Source organism: Typopeltis vanoorti, chromosome 3 (genome assembly GCF_054136105.1).
Source record: "Typopeltis vanoorti isolate ZY-2024b chromosome 3, IOZ_Tvanoo_1.0, whole genome shotgun sequence".
Lineage (NCBI taxonomy): Eukaryota > Metazoa > Arthropoda > Arachnida > Uropygi > Thelyphonidae > Typopeltis > Typopeltis vanoorti.
Genome location: NC_143551.1, coordinates 30,484,336 through 30,502,471, shown reverse-complemented (window position 1 = coordinate 30,502,471; position 18,136 = coordinate 30,484,336). Strand labels below are relative to the sequence as shown.

The 18,136-nt window shown below is 35.1% G+C and overlaps 1 protein-coding gene across 5 annotated transcripts in view; it reads right to left on the bottom strand.

Moving 5' to 3' along the window:
- Positions 1 to 18,136, bottom strand: part of Miro (mitochondrial Rho GTPase) — a 439,377-nt gene that overhangs the window by 211,922 nt on the left and 209,319 nt on the right. For all 5 annotated transcript variants that reach the window (XR_016550640.1, XM_090415513.1, XM_090415514.1 and 2 more), the window contains exons 12-13: positions 16,546 to 16,666; positions 795 to 879 (exon numbers count right to left, since the gene is read on the bottom strand). Coding sequence is in view for 4 of the 5 variants with exons in the window: in XM_090415513.1 (XP_090271639.1) it covers positions 795 to 879; positions 16,546 to 16,666 (206 nt within the window). In the remaining variant the exon portion in view is untranslated. The remainder of the gene's footprint in view (positions 1 to 794; positions 880 to 16,545; positions 16,667 to 18,136) is intronic.

Genomic DNA, 18,136 nt, shown 5'->3' with positions numbered 1-18,136 from the left:
AAAGAGAAGAGAATGCAAAAAAGTCTGGAGGTAACTTATTATGCCTGTATTTATGCCTTTGTTCCTGATACTCTTAGCATTTATAAATGCTAAGAGTATCAGGAACAAAGAGATAGAGTTTGTTGCCTTGATGAATGTAATAGGGGCTCAGATTATAGACATTAGTCAGACCTGGCTCTAAGAGGCAGATAAACTAGTACTGAGTGTAAAGGTACTGTATATAGTACAGTATAAAAAGACAAAATAGAGCAGAGTGGTGTGGCGCTAATTATATTGGATAATTTAAGTCAGTTAGGATAGAAAACTATGGCTGTAATGCTACTTAAAATTTTCCATGTAGCAGTGAATTTGAAGCTATCCAGTATGAGGTGGAGCCTACCAAGATAAAATACATAGTACAATTAGTTGCAAGTGAAGACAAAATGCATCATTAAATCAATCTGAAGGGTGTTAAACAAGTAATCATTACTTTAATTATCGAAACATTGATTAGGCAGCAGTGATATCTCATAAGAAGAATGAAACAGAATTCACTCAGCCTTTTGCAAGACAACATCATGCAGCATGTGACAGAAAGAACTCAAGGTCAAAGAGCATTGGATCTGATTATAGTGTTGAGGGGGGGGGTTAAAGATGTGACTGTTCAAGTAAGCTATATAAAGGATAAGAGACAATGAAGGAAGTCGAATGAGAAGATTTCACGAGTGCCCAGAAATTATTCTCAGAAAAGAAACTTTTGGTTATGCTGACAAATTTCATTAAAATACCCCATTCAATCAGATATACTTCCTTACCTGGTCATGTTTCTCAAAGACTGTTGTGAGAAAGTGGTATCCCTGATGAGTTAATTCTGTTGTACTTCCTGGTGGAACACGCAGTCTAAAGATTTAAATAAAATTTAAAAAAGATTGTAATTAACTTCCCTAAAAAAAAAAAAGCACATAAGGGACCACCTGGCTAGTTATAATAAGCTACTAACATTAAATTAGGATCTCCAAATTTGAAAGGAGATCCTAAGGAGAAAGTTACATAAAAGAATAATCCAATCCATAAATGATTGGAAATGTATAGTTCATGGATTAGATAATTCAGAAAAGCTGGTGTATAAAACCAAAATTGGGAATTTTCAAACTACCTGAGGTCTCCAGTCAACACGGTAAAGGTCTTTGCAAGACAATGAAAATTATTTGTCATCTAAGAGATTAACATTAATTACAGTAAATTTGTTCAATTCAATCTCTGATAATACTGGTCAACAGAGAACTTGTAACTTTCCACAAAAAAGTAGATGCTATATATTTCATAGCAGAAAATTTAAAACTGGAACTTATTTTTTCTCCAGACAGGGCAGTAATGTCTGTCATAAGTGTGCCAAAACATAAGCTTTTGCCAACTATTTTTTATATTAAATAATAATACATAATAATAGCATATACACAATTATCAATTACACAAAACTGTACTTTTTAGAATACAAATAACCAAAAAATTCAAAAGTACTTATTAGTAATTTCTTTCTTTCTCTCTCTCTCCTTGAAAGAAACCAATAGTAATTATTCATATTCTCTGTTATCCATGCTTCATTATCACAACATTTTGGTGGAAGTGTTTACTTTGTTCAATGATCACTACACCAAACATTTCAAGAAAATATCTAGGAATCAAGGAAGTGAGTCATCATCCTAGTTCTATCTTGTGGTACAAGTTATTAATAACTTATAATGTAAGTTTCATATATTTTAAGTTGCTCAGCTATCAGTTATAAGTGGAGCAACCAGTTCTTCAAAATTTTCAGCTAAAAGCTCAACATTTGTGAATGACTTCTGGTCTTCTAGTTTTCTTTCAGTGATGACATACCTTCTTTAAATTTGGCTTCTGAAACTTTTAGAAATACTGCAGTTTTAAGTAACAGAATATATGTTAAATTCCTTTTTGTTCAATGCTTTAACAAACATGAAAGACAATGTGATATGTGATAATGTAATAATGGTGGCAGAAATGTTTGATGGGGTCAGCAAGCATGTGTTGACTCCATTGAAACAAAAATGTGTTTCTTACTGATATTTAAAATTGTTGCTGAATTTCATTCTGACGGAACAAGCAGACTTAGTGCAAAAATAAAGTGACGAGAAAATCGGAATGGCAAACCAAAAAAAAAAGTATGCTCAGAATTTTTCAAGTAAAAATCTTCTTTATACGCACGATTTGTTTTTATTTCACTGATTTAATCCAGCATCTTAACTAAATTCAAACTAAGACACAAAATCCCAGTTTATATATGCATGTGAGTGTGTTGAACCCATACATGGTACTAAAGGTTGAATAACCACCCTCTCAGTAGCAGGGATGAAGGAGCAGCAAAAGAAATTTGTTCTGTTGTTTTCAAGGTGTACTATGAAGGGAAATAGGGCAGCAGCTGAACGTGTTCTAACGGACTTAGCACTGAGTAAGGAAATTATTGATGCTATTTGTCGGAGAGATTCCAGGAAGAGAAATCTCATCTTGCCTAAATTTGAGTGTTGTTAAAGGTAATACTGGAAGAAAATGGTTCTTTTTTGTGAGAAATAAGGCAGAATTGAAATTGACGAGGTTATCTGAACCCCCATTGTAGGATGGCTTGGAGATCAGAATTTAGGGCAGTGGTGGTTGATGTTCTGTAAACTGAGGTGATTTGTATAGAGAGTAAGGCTTATCAAATGAAAGGGAGAAGTGCAATGTGCTGTCATCTGCAAAATTATGTATTGGTTGGAGGTCAACTGAAGTAGGTCATTGATATATAGAAGGAAGAGAGTTGGTGAGAGAACAGAACCTTGTGGTACCCCAGCATTAGTTGAATGGTGAGAGGATAAGGAACCATCCATCATCACACATAAGTGTGCATCCAGACAGAAACTGGCCATCCAACTGCAAAAGTTCTGGGACAGACCAAATGATGACAGTTTGTTTAGTAAGCCTTTGTGCCAGACCTGGTCAAAAACTTTAAAATATCAAGTGCAACCACTTGAGATTCTCCATGGCATTTGTCCAGAAATGGGTGTTATATGTGAGTAGATCCCCTGTTGATTGGCAGTGGCAGAATCCATACTGGTGGTTGTTTATTAGCTGATTGCTTTTGATGTGGTGTAAGAGTTGGGAATTGATGGTTCTTTCCATTACTTTAGACATGACTGAGGTGAGTGAAAAAGGGACAGTAGTATGATGGCAGTGATTTGTCACCCTTCTTGGGAATGAATTGGACATAGGCCAATTTCCAGGCTGTGGGATAAATACCAGTGGAGTAAGAGAGTATATACAGGTGACATAGGAGTCAGTTGTGGTGCACAAACCTTCCGGATAATTGGAGGAATGCCATCAGAGTCAGGACAGGAGACTTTTTTTGTCTAATTTGGACAATATTTTTCTGATCTCTTTCTAGCAAAAGGATATAGAGGTAATTGTATATTGGGCATCTGGAATAGTTTGGAGATACTTACCATAGTCAGTTATGCATGCATTGGAGGCAAGGTGTGAAGCCAGGAGATTGGCTTTTTCTGCAATAGTGCCATCTGGGTATGACAGGGGTGGGAATAGTGTTGGGTAAAAGTTGACTAATTGCTTTGGCAAGAGACTAAAAGGCTTGGCTGCCATTTGGACAGGCTGCAAGTTTCCCTTTTGCTCTTTCAAACTCTGTTTTGGAAGCATTGATAGTTTCTTACTGGTGTAAAATCAATTTCGAAAGATTTTTTTTTGATAATGTTCTGCTGTTACCCTATCATCCCATAAGCACAGAAAAATAGAAATTTCCTAATCCCTGATAGCATTTTTCCAACTATTATAAACTATTTTCAAAAACTGACTTCCAGTCCATCAAATTTTTAAGATTTCCTATTCCACTGGTATAAATTAAAGATACCAAGAAATTATATTCTTAGTTTAATCCTTTATCCAAGTGTAAGCAAACAGTTTGTGTGTGAAGTAACTTTACAACTGGGTAACTCATTTTTAATTTATAGTATATCCAAGTGAAAAAATTTCAACATCCACTGGTATATATATTCTACAACCTGGAAATTAGCACCTGTATACCCCATTCCTGAGAAGGGTGACAAACTTTTTACCATTAGTTCAACACCTAATTTCTGTTGCCTCAATTTTCTCCAAAATTACATGGATTTAGTCACTGCCAATCAACAGGGGACCTGTTTATGTTGTCCAACATAAACAGGTCTCTGAAAAATACCATGAAAAAGTCTGCCATGTCTCGAATGGTTGTATTTGATATCTCCTGGACTTTTGACCAAGTCGGGCACTAAGGCATATTAAGTAAGCTCCCATCATTTGATCTGTTCGGTTACTTTGGCAACGGGGTTGCCGGCTTTCTGACTGGTTGTAAGCTATGTATGATAGTGAAGGGTTCCTTATCATATAACTATGCAACTAGTGTTGGCGTTCCACGAGGATCTGTTCTCTTACCTACCTTTTATACATCAACAACCTGCTCCAGTTGCCTGTCCATTTAATACACAGCTTTGCTGATGACAAAGTAGACTACTCTCCTATGTTCATTTGCCCAACTTTGCACTACACAAATTACCGAAACTTCCAGAACATCAATCTCTACTATTCCAAATTCTGATCTCCAAATCATTCTTCAATGGAACGTGGTTAACCTTGTTAACCACATCCCAATGAAGAATGATTTTCTTATCTTCTTAGGATTACTATAACATCAAATCTCTCTTGGCATAATCACAATACACTATTGCCTCTCTGGCATCCAGAAAATCAGAATCTCTTTCACTCAAGGCATTATTTTATCTGCAAACACTATTAACTCTACAAAAATTACAAATTCATCCAACCGGTGAATACTGATTCTTGTGGGGGGGAGGGGGGCTTTAAGAACTCTTAAAAATACAGCTAATTCTTTTTTTACACAACTTTTTTTTTTACATAATTTCGAAATAACACAGTTTAGAAAACAAAAGCAATTCTATATACCAGTTATAACTTATGGATCTGAATCTTAATAATATGGATCTTAATAATATATACCAGCTTTAACTTATGGAGCTGAGAGCTGGTTCAGAAGTAAAACACTTGACCAAAGACTAGAGACCACAGATATGAGAGTCCTGAGAAAGATTATAGGCATGAACAAATGGCATCAATGGCAATATCATATTAAAAACGAGGATATTAGGAAAGAACTTGACATTGTCAGCATCCAGGAATGCGTTAGCAGAGCTAATCTCAGGTGGTATAGTCACTTAAACAGAATGGGCGAAGGAAGATTAGCAAAACAAGTGTTCTCTGCAAGGTTGACAGCAAAACGACCCAGAGGAAGACCAAGCTATAGGTGGATTGATACGGTACAAAGTGCCTTAGACAATAGAAATATAAGATCTGATAATGTTGGAGTCTTGACAAGTAACAGATTGATTTGGAGGAAAATTGTAGATAGGAAGTTAGTAATGATGTAATTTTTTTTCATGTAGTACTATCATATCCTGTACACCCCTTGAGAGTACATGGCAGGAATTTGATGATGATGATGAAGCAATTCTATTTTTACTCTGTATATTTTGATTTAACATGGTTCAAATGGCACTTATTTTTAAAATTTCTGTTTAAATTCAGTTCTGTTAAAAATGGTATTTCCATTATAATTATCATTGTCTAGTACCGTATGCGTTTAAACTTGAATTTTGGCTTTAAATCTTAGCTACTTTAAAGCCTTAGTGGTTTTAAAACAGCTAAGGATCATGTGACTCTATTATTTTGCAGCAATACTTCGGGAGATCGTATATTAAAACCATTACTCATTAATCAATTCCTAAGACCAAGGGCAATGAAAGGTGTGGATTTTAACACATTACCAATGCACTGCAAATAAAAGAGATGGGTTACTAAAGAAATTTTTAATGAATGGTTCCATCAACATTTTGTTCCAGAATTTAAACCTATTGGAAAAAAAATCTGGACTTGAAAGTTTTATTGATTATAGACAATGTGCTTGTTCATCCTGTTTTAGAACACCTGAACGTGGAATTTTGTTTTCTGCCACCTAATACAACATCCTTAATACAACCACTAGACCAGTTCGTGATCACTACCTTCAAAACTAACTACATAAGAAGAACATTACAATAAATTTTGGATAAACTAGATATGGATAATTTACTGACAGTTATTGATGTGAGGAAGAAATTTTCTATTTTGGATCCCATAAAACTTGCTAAGCTGGCATTATCAGAATTAAAACCAACAACTTTAAATGCATGCTGGAAAGCTACTTGGCCAGAATGTGTGAAAAAGAAAAACCCTGACCTTTGCATACAACTGAATATTCTAATATCACAGATTAGCACATGCAGTTGGCAGAGAAGGAATTGATGGTTTTTCATCTGCAGATGTTGAAGAATCGATGGTTGACAAGGCTGTTAGTGATGATGAAATAATAGAAGCTGTCCTTGAGAATCTCGATGAAAAAGAAAAAAGTAGTGATGATCATTAAGAGATTCCACTCACTGGAGGATTAATTAAAGAAGATCCTCAAATGGCTAGTAAAATTGCAAAGGCAATTTCTTACAAATGATCCAAATGCTGAACAAGCTGAACACTTTAAAAGTGAACTGAAGTCATGTACGATATGATATGAAGAATTATACAAAGATCTAGTCAAAACAGGATTTCAGTGTTTAATTACAGAGTTCGTGGTAAAAAAAAAAAAAAAATCAACCTTCAGAATTAGGGAAATGAGTGCTAATTTAGTTTTCCTTTTACTGAAGAAAATGTTTTGGCATTGCAATATGAATAGGATGGCCAAAGTGTTTCAAGTAATGGAAGGGATTTAATTCCACTCTCACACAAAAGAATAAAGCTACTGTCAGAAAGTGATGGTGAATAAAATTTAACTAATAACCATATGTATCTGGCCCTTTTCGAATTTCTGTTTTATTAGTGACACACTATTTTCTTTAAGAAATACATATATATATATATATGTGTGTGTGTGTTTTGTTTGAAAATGACTCATTCTTCATATTGGGTTTTCACCTCTGGAACCATTCTATTTTTTTCATATGCACTATATTATTTTTTATACGGTTTTCATTTACATGATTTTTTCTGGAACCAATCTACTGTGTAAATGGAAAATTGGGTGGATTTCAATATAAAAGTGAACAATTAGGTTGATTAATGATCTATCTCTCACCAATTCAACCCCCCCCCTCACATTACTCATGGAAACCGAATACACAGGTATTCAGTTTCCACTGCTTGCATCCTCTATAAATAACTACAGTTAATCTAAACTGGAATTAATAATTCTTTCAACTCATTTGCCACATGGTAGTAGTCTAACTAATCCTTCAACAATCTTTTCAGAGTTCCTGGTCAATATAAACTGAAAACATTCCATGTCAGGGTGCTTAAGAGTCAAAGCTGTATAACTGAGAAGAGACCTCCACATAGCCTTTAAAGGAATGCAGAGAACCAATCAGGGCTACTCAACTAATGTCCAATCCTCACCTTCTCGTGGTGCACCCCTGTTAGGTATCTACCTGGATACTGAACGAAAGAGGATGGACTGGCAATTTGGGATTTAGCTGACCAAATTGTATTCTTATTGGCTTAAACCAAAGTAAAAAAATGATGGTACAACATGACAGAATTTCATGCTGGCTAGGGAGTTGCCTAGTTAAACAAGGCCCCTGTCGTTTTCACCAGGGAAAACAGCAAAAAGTCAGGTACTGCAACAAATCCTGACACATATCCTAATTTACAATCACCAGTGTTCAAGATTGGTAGTATCAACATAATAAGCCTGAATGGCAAAGAAATGGATTTAACTGAGGAATTGGATAATCACCAGATCGACAAAACAAGGATGACTGAAACAAAAAAGACTGGTGAGATCTTTCTGAGCAATAAATACAACATGTCACATTCAGGCAATGACAATCAAGGAAAAGAAGGAGTAGCTCTAGTATTCAACACTAAATATGAGGCTAACTTCTTGAATGGCAAGTAATATCAAGTAGAGTGATGTGGGAAAATATCAGAATGGGGAACTAGACAATGAGACGTATTTGTGCCTATGATCCAAGAGAATGTTCTACTAAGGTAGAAGTCGAGAAATTTTTTTGGCTTTAGAGAAAGCAACTGACAGAATGAAAAAGGAGAAGTTGGTCCATGTTGGGGATTTAAATAGCAGAGTAGGAAATGATTGTCAGACACACAAAAATATTTTAGAAAAATTTGGAGAAAAGAGCAAAGCTAATAATAATAATGTCATATACCTGTTGGATTTCTACTCAGGACATGGACTGGTTATTGCTAACATAAAAATGTGCACAAATTCACATGGAGAGAAGATGCAAGGAATAAAAAAATTCTCATTGACTATGTTATTGTTGTTACTGATGTTTTTCAACTGGTGCAAACACTAGAGTGTACAGAGGATTTGAAATTGAAAGTGATCACCAATTAGTCTTGAGAAGGATAAAATTGAATTTAATATTGAAAAGAACATGTAAGAAAGTTTTAAAGTGAATAAAAGTTGAGCAGCTCTCAGGTGCGAACTGTAGACTAAAATACACAAATATCGAAGAAAAAATTAAAGAGTTTGAGAACAGGAACCAAACCTTGGAGATTCAGTGGCAAATCCTGAAAAAAACATTGATTGATTCAGCCAGAGAGGCAGGTGGTGAGGTTATCTGCAAGGATAGCAAAATCATAACTCCATGGTGGACACAGGAAGTTAGAGGCAGTGAAGGAAAAGAAGAAAGCATATCAAAAGTTGCTGGCAATAAGTCAGCTTGTGCTCTTAGAGAATAGAGAGACAAATGTAAGAAAGCTAAACACTGTATAAAACTAACTAAACAAAAGTCATGGGAAGACTTTGGTAAGAACATAAAAAATAAATATCAAGAAGATGGCAAAATATTCTGGAAGCTGTTGAAAAAGCTCAGAAATGAGGAAAGAGTGCTGTAAAAAGAATTAGAGATGATAAGATCTGATAATGTTGGAGTCTTCATAGGTAGGAGATTGATTTAAGGGAAATTGTAGATAGGAAGTTAGTAATGATGTAAGTTTCATATAGTACTATCATATCCAGTACACCCTTTGAGGGTACATATCAGGAATTTGATGATGATGATGAGTACAGAAACCTTAGGTACTTAAGCAATGGTCACGAAATCTGATGAAAAAAGTGATATACAATGAAAGATCAGAGAGGAATCTCGCAATCTAATCACAAAGGACAGAAGGGAGGCCATAAGATGGTAGCCTGATGAAAAGGCATTGATGCCAAACACAATCAAATGACTTGGAAATATTAAAGCATTTCATATTTTGATTTCATACTTCTTACATTAATTTCATTATTTTGAAAGTTTGCTATTAAGCATTCTTGGGGGTGTCAAGTCACTCAGAAAGCCTGATAATGTTGGAGTCTTGACAGATAACAGATTGATTTGGAGGAAAATTGTAGATAAGAAATTAGTAATGATGTAAGTTTTTCATGTAGGTTTTCTTAGATTTTTCATCCAAGATCTAGCTATCATATCCTGTACCCTTGACTGTACATATCAAGAATTAGATGATTATGATGATGAAGAACATTCCATGTCAGTATTTTTTTTTTCCCCCTTGACATGCATTGGTTGGCATCCTGTTGGTTTTTGGTTTCATCATAATAAGCTTTTTATGAGACGATTATAAACTCTAACATAATCCCTTACAGAGGATTCATAATTTTCATTTTGGATGTGGAGCCTTTGGAGATCGCTCTTCAGTCTCTAAGGCAGTGTTTGTGTGGAGGAGGGGGGGGGGTGATCCTAGCACTTACTTAATGGCTACAGACTCACCCTGTCTAGTATCATTCTTTTATTTGTCTATTTTTTTGTACCATTTTATGGAACAATGTCATATAGCATCTGCCACTGCTCACCACAACCTGATAATGCTATTACCTCAGTCCAGTACAGTAAAACCTCGATTAATGCAAATTTGATATGCGCGATTGAGTGAATTGATACTATTTTCCACTTTAAGCGAGTGATTAATCAGTTAACGATTTTTTTATGTTATGTGAAATTTTATGTTATGCAAATTTTTTTCTTGCCAACCTGCAGTGAGCAGAAAAGGTGGAGGTCATTAAGAGACATGAAAGTAGCACTAGTAATACAATGATTGTGCAAGACCTGGGATACAGCGAGTCTACAGTCTGAACTATATTAAATAAGAGCAGAGAATACAAAGAATAAGAAAAAGTTGCTACTGCTTCTTTAAGCATGCAGATTTTCATTATTAATTTCATTAATTTCATTATTTTGAAAGTTTGCTATTAAGCATTCTTGGGGGTGTCAAGTCACTCAGAAAGCCTGATAATGTTGGAGTCTTGACAGATAACAGATTGATTTGGAGGAAAATTGTAGATAAGAAATTAGTAATGATGTAAGTTTTTCATGTAGGTTTTCTTAGATTTTTCATCCAAGATCTAGCTATCATATCCTGTACCCTTGACTGTACATATCAAGAATTAGATGATTATGATGATGAAGAACATTCCATGTCAGTATTTTTTTTTTCCCCCCTTGACATGCATTGGTTGGCATCCTGTTGGTTTTTGGTTTCATCATAATAAGCTTTTTATGAGACGATTATAAACTCTAACATAATCCCTTACAGAGGATTCATAATTTTCATTTTGGATGTGGAGCCTTTGGAGATCGCTCTTCAGTCTCTAAGGCAGTGTTTGTGTGGAGGAGGGGGGGGGGGTGATCCTAGCACTTACTTAATGGCTACAGACTCACCCTGTCTAGTATCATTCTTTTATTTGTCTATTTTTTTGTACCATTTTATGGAACAATGTCATATAGCATCTGCCACTGCTCACCACAACCTGATAATGCTATTACCTCAGTCCAGTACAGTAAAACCTCGATTAATGCAAATTTGATATGCGCGATTGAGTGAATTGATACTATTTTCCACTTTAAGCGAGTGATTAATCAGTTAACGATTTTTTTATGTTATGTGAAATTTTATGTTATGCAAATTTTTTTCTTGCCAACCTGCAGTGAGCAGAAAAGGTGGAGGTCATTAAGAGACATGAAAGTAGCACTAGTAATACAATGATTGTGCAAGACCTGGGATACAGCGAGTCTACAGTCTGAACTATATTAAATAAGAGCAGAGAATACAAAGAATAAGAAAAAGTTGCTACTGCTTCTTTAAGCATGCAGATTTTCATTATTAATTTCATTAATTTCATTATTTTGAAAGTTTGCTATTAAGCATTCTTGGGGGTGTCAAGTCACTCAGAAAGCCTGATAATGTTGGAGTCTTGACAGATAACAGATTGATTTGGAGGAAAATTGTAGATAAGAAATTAGTAATGATGTAAGTTTTTCATGTAGGTTTTCTTAGATTTTTCATCCAAGATCTAGCTATCATATCCTGTACCCTTGACTGTACATATCAAGAATTAGATGATTATGATGATGAAGAACATTCCATGTCAGTATTTTTTTTTTCCCCCTTGACATGCATTGGTTGGCATCCTGTTGGTTTTTGGTTTCATCATAATAAGCTTTTTATGAGACGATTATAAACTCTAACATAATCCCTTACAGAGGATTCATAATTTTCATTTTGGATGTGGAGCCTTTGGAGATCGCTCTTCAGTCTCTAAGGCAGTGTTTGTGTGGAGGAGGGGGGGGGTGATCCTAGCACTTACTTAATGGCTACAGACTCACCCTGTCTAGTATCATTCTTTTATTTGTCTATTTTTTTGTACCATTTTATGGAACAATGTCATATAGCATCTGCCACTGCTCACCACAACCTGATAATGCTATTACCTCAGTCCAGTACAGTAAAACCTCGATTAATGCAAATTTGATATGCGCGATTGAGTGAATTGATACTATTTTCCACTTTAAGCGAGTGATTAATCAGTTAACGATTTTTTTATGTTATGTGAAATTTTATGTTATGCAAATTTTTTTCTTGCCAACCTGCAGTGAGCAGAAAAGGTGGAGGTCATTAAGAGACATGAAAGTAGCACTAGTAATACAATGATTGTGCAAGACCTGGGATACAGCGAGTCTACAGTCTGAACTATATTAAATAAGAGCAGAGAATACAAAGAATAAGAAAAAGTTGCTACTGCTTCTTTAAGCATGCAGATCACCTGAAATAGAAGCCTTTTTAATAGAAGATTTAATGATCGAGATGGAGCGTCTTCTATCACTCTGGATTGAGGATTATAATCAAAAAAGAATACCTCTTAGTACAGAGAATATGCACGGAAAAGCTCTAAATATTTTTACATCACTGAAAGAGACCATATTTCAAGAGCAATGTGAAAGCTTTAATGAAAGTATAGGATGGTTTGACTGTTTTAAATATTGAACTGGACTGCATAACGTAAGAATAACTGGGGAATCTGCTAGTGCTGATAATGATTCTGTGGCCAAGTTTCCTGAAGAATCGCAAAAGATAATTCAGGATGTTGATTATGACGATCGGAAAATATTCATCATCGACAAAATTGGTCTCTTTTGGAAGTGTATACCAACAAAAACTTTCCTAATTAAAACTGAAGTATATCTCAACCAGGATACAAGGTATCTAAAGATCGGCTTACGCTTTTATTAGGAGGAGATGCAGAAGGCAACTTTAAACTCAAGCCTATACTAGTTTATTATGTGCAAAATCCAAGATCTAGCATATCAGCACAATTGGAAAAGAATTTGGATTTAATGAACTGGGTAATAAAGATGTGAGGAATTATTAGATATGTGAAGAGCCAAGGGCTTCAATTCGGCGACATATAACTTGTTTAAGTTAAGGGATATTACATCCCATATAGTTTCTTAGCCGAATAAGAAACTCAAAGAGTTTCATGCCGAATATAGTAGAAACTATATAAAGTTCGGTGATTCCAAGCATAAGCAAATACCTGGATACTGCAGCACTGATCCCAAAGGGTAGTGCAAGCTGGGGCAACTCGTGGTAGAAGTGGAGCAAGCTCCGATCACTATTCTTGATATTTGAAGTTCACTACCCACTTAGCGTGTGAGGAATTGCTCGAGTCCCATTGAGAACAATTAAGCGAGAATGACCTCCAACTAGAAAAACAGTGTGCATATATGAAGAAGAAGAAGATAAGGAGTGCAAACAAGAAGAGAATGTTACTACTAAGAAACTAACTGCAAAAGAACTTGAGCTAGTTTTCAATCACATTAAGTAAGCTAAGGAAATTATGATGCTAATCCTGATATGGAACAAAGCTTTGAAGTCTGCCGAAATCTTACTAAAGCAATCGGCAGCTATCGCAAACTGCATGACGAGATGAAAAAGTCGAGCACAATTCAAACATCTTTACTTACTTTTTTTTTTGTAAAAAAGTAGCTCAATCAAATGTTTAGACATTAAATAAAAAATTAATCAATTAATTTTTTATTAACTTTGATGATTTTATCCTCTAATATAGCTTATACTGTAATTTTTTTTCCAAATTTACACTAAGTGATGGATGAATTATAATTATTCCTATTGTTTATTGTATTCGCTTAATGTGCTTTCGCTTAGCGTGCATTAATTGATGAATTAATTGTGTTAAGCGAGGTTTTCCTGTATTGAATATTTGCAGCCAACCTGCATATCTGTTTCTCTATCTCCGCAATAGGAAGAACCTGCTCGGTAGATGAGGTTCACTCGGGCATTTAATTGGCCATCTTCACCAAAAATTATGCCTAAATACATGAAATATTTTATTTCTTCAACAAGTTCTCCTTTCAGAAAGCAGCTGATATTTTCAAGCATTTACCTGCCTATTTTCATAATTTGTCTTTTCATTATTCATTTTCATGATAAATTTGTTTACAACAATTATTCAGTTTAGTTCAGGAATCTGCAATACTGGATTGGATTTATTTAAGAGCATAATTTAACAAATTAAGTGGATATTGAATCCAACATTATTTCAAAGCCGAATATATAGAAGCTACAAAAGTTTCGTGCAGAAACTCTTGTAGTTTCCTTAGTATTCTCCATAATGCAAAGCACATCAGAACTTACTCTACCTTTGCCACTAGTTGCCCCTGTCCTGAAAGGTTGCTTATGCTTGGATCCGCTGAAACCTTTTATAGTTTCTATATTTGGCACGAAACTCTTGTAGTTTCTATATATTCGGCTTTGAAATAATGTTGGATTCAATATCCACTTAATTTGTATAACTTTGCATCGCCAAAGTGAAGTCTCTTGGCTCTTTATTTCAGTAATTCTTGGATAAAGGATGAAACCTCGGTACCTTTTAAAATGTGACACCTTTTGGCAACTCGTATGGGAAAGAATGACTTCTGCATCACTTCAACCTGGATATTTTACATCTGGGTCCGGCTCCCACTGACGAGACCTCAGCAAAGGTCGAAACCGGTCTGGGTAGTGACCCCTTCCCATAATGCATAGCATCATACATGTCTGCAAGGAGATGTGCTTTGCATTATGAAGAATACTAAGGAAAGTGATCAAAACTTACTCCACCTTCGCCACGAGTTGTCCCTGTCCTGAATGGTTGCTTATGCTTGGCTCCACCGAAACTGTTATAGTTTCTATATCCAGCACGAAACTCTCGTAGTTTCTATACATTCGGCTTTGAAATAATGTTGGATTCAATATCCACTTAATTTGTATAATTTTGCATTGCTGAAGTGCTCATGGCTCTTTATTTCAGCATAATTTAATTTTCATAGTGTAAAGAGCCAAGATTAACATACTTTATTCTGATATCAGTATTAATGACACTTTTCTTCAGAATGTGCTCCACAGAGATAATGAATAACAGTGTACATAGTGTATACGCTGTTATACCCTGACATCTACATCTGATTTTTACATCAAACTATCTTCCTGCCTCTTTCACTTCTAACTGCTGACTTAGCCCAGTCGTGAAATGACTTCATGCACAAACTTTATTTGCTTACACTTGGATAAAGGATGAAACCAAGAATATAATTTCTTGGCATCTTTATTTTATTGTTTGTCATAAACTGAAAATCTCAACCCCAAAACCCCTTTTTGGCCTTAATGCAATTTTGTCTTCCGGAATTTTCTTTTCCAAAATCATACAATTTATGCTTGCAAGTTATGTAAGAATAACTGTCTGTTCTGTTTACATAACTTGTTATGCATGCATAAAGCTTATCTGACTAATTCAAGCATTCAGTTCTATTGCCCATTTTATAGATGAATTTTCTTTATGAAAGATCTAGAATTTGAATCTTTTGCTCTCTCCCTTTGAATTATGCAGTGTAACAACTGTGAAGCTTTTATACCACCAAGTTTTAGGTCAAACACCATCTGCTTGAACAGCCATTCTACATTTAAGTTTCAAACAATACTGATACATACTCTTGACTGCATTCAACTTGAATGTTTCCAACCCCTGTTCGGTAACTGCTTACCACATTAACAAATTTTTGAGTACTTAGACATTCAGAATATTTTTATCTTCAGTTTTGTCACTTTTATCACCTCAGATTCATATTTCAGTCTAACCCCCCCAATATCTGAACATCTTGCCACCACCATGATATTTATATATTTGTACCAAAGTCTTCCCATGACATTTGTCCTGCTACTTTTACACATAGCGTTCTCTGTATTCTCTGGGAAAAACTTGCAAACTTAGTTGCCAGAAACTTACAATATTATTATCTGAGACTTTCAGGGAGTCGAGGACTCACTGAGGAGGGCTCTACATCACAAAAACCAGCTGTCATACCATTTATTAAACTCATTCACACTAAATGCACTCATCAATTCAAGAGGTAGAGTATTCTATTCACTCATTACTTAGTGAGAGAAAAATCTAGCTTTTACTCTTTTCTTAATTGCAAATAAACTTAACTTCCATGGATGCCATTGAGTTCTCTCCCCACCTTTCGTATAACGAAAAATTTCATCACGATATATTACAGCACCCATTCAGAAGTTTATAGACCTCTATTATATTATCCTTCTTTTTTCTGTTAAGCAGAGTCTGTGGTTCACATTCTTTCAATCTGTCCTCATAATCTACATTCTATAATCCTGATTTTTCCAGGGTTTCCATTAACTACTTAAGTACACCATGAAGTTTGGATTGGTTCAATGTCAGTTGGATGACATTTAAGAAAAGCAGCTTTCATTTCTTGTTTTGTGATACAACAGATTTTGTTTTCTCTTTGAGTAGTCTTCACTATGATCTTCCACTCTTTGAGTAAAAGATCATAGTGAAGACTACTCAAAGAGAGATTACTCAGGCTTTGCTTTTAAAACCTCTGAAAATTAGACTTCAAACCAGTTGCTAAGAGCTCTGATAGGTCACAGGGTCTCAAATGTCAATGGATTTTATCCTTCGACTCTTTTATTAATTCCTGAGTGCTGTAAAGTTCTTTTACTTGCTCTCTTTCTTCTGCACATATAATATCTGCATAAAATAAATTTAAATTTATTTTTTTAAATAAAGAGACTCATTTACAATTTATCATACTGAGAATTTACCTAGGAAAGAGATAATCTTTAGATAGCAATAAATTATCATCATAACCAAAACGCCTAAGAACTGCCCATGTTGTTTCATGCCTTCCTCTCTGAATAAATAATGTGTGTAGAAACAGGAACCCTATGAGAGGAAAAAATAGAATTTTCACATTTCAGTTATCTTTTGAAGCCTTTAAAAAAGTTATAAATTATAATTTCATGATAATGTTACTCATTTCATTCCAAATAATATTTTACAAAATTCAACAAAAGGAATTAAATAGTTTGATATGTGAAAGAAACATTTCATGACATACGGCCAACAGCATGTTTTGGAACCGAAAGATATTAATTTACAATAGCAAAAGCAGGTGAATAAAACACACACAGAAAGTCAAATTGTAAATGGCAATAAATAACAGACGTGATTACTAAATCACTTAAGGAATTGAACAACGTAGATAAGAATATAAATTAAATTACACTTTAACAAATATTTCCGATATTTCAGCAACGTAACGTTGCCATTTTCAAAAGGAACTTACAAAAAAAGGTACGTGCACATAGGCAATTCCTTCAATTCCTTAAGTGATTACTAAATCACTAAAGGAATTGAACAACGTAGATAAGAATATAAATTAAATTACACTTTAATAAATATTTCCGATATTTCAGCAACGCAACGTTGCCATTTTCAAAAGGAACTTACAAAAAAAGGTACGTGCACATAGGCAATACAACACAGTAACTGAGAATGAAGAGATGAAGCTATTGTTCTCCTAAAAGTCCTGATGGTGCCCTCTAGTGGGCTAAGTAGGTGTTCTTGGCCGTTGGGCTGAAGGTCTGCTGATGTAAGCCTCCCAAATTTGGGGCAGTCGCATACAACCACCAAATTTATTGAAGTTTGGAGAGTTTCTTAGGGCTGAGGCTGATTCCATAAATAGTCTTTCAAATTTGTATTTGCTACGGTGTATTACTGTAGCTTTCTTCCACCGTATTCTGTGGCGTGTATCCAGAGCATGGTCTGCAAGACCAGAATGGCTGTACTTGTGAAAACGGATGTAGTCCTTGTGTTCAGAAATTCTGATATTCGCTGTCCTGCCTGTTTTGCCAAAGTAAGACAGTTTACAACTACAAGGGACCTGGTATACACCAGGTAGGTCTAGGGGAAGTGGTTGGTCTTTGGTGGAGCGGATAAGGGATGCCAATTTTCTGTAAGACCTGTAACAGGAAGTCAGGTCATGTTTTTTTAAGATTTTGGTAATTTTTTCCGAGGTGCCTCGGATGTAGGGAATGGTGATGGATTTAGAGTAATCTTTGTTGTGGAGGGGGAGGAGAGGGGGCTGTGGTTTGTAGGTTTTAATATTTTTTGGATTTATTTTGGGGGAGGTAGCCATTGGCTGAGAAAGTGTTGAGGATGTGATTTAGTTCAGTGTTTAGGGCCATGTCATTAGAACAGATTAGTTTAGCCCTGTTGTATAGTGTTTTCACCATTCCATATTGTTGTGAGGGGAGGTGGTGGGATTGTTGGTGAATGTATCTGCCTGTATGGGTGTTTTTTATTTATGGTTAATTGTGGGTTAATTTATATTCTTATCTATGTTGTTCAATT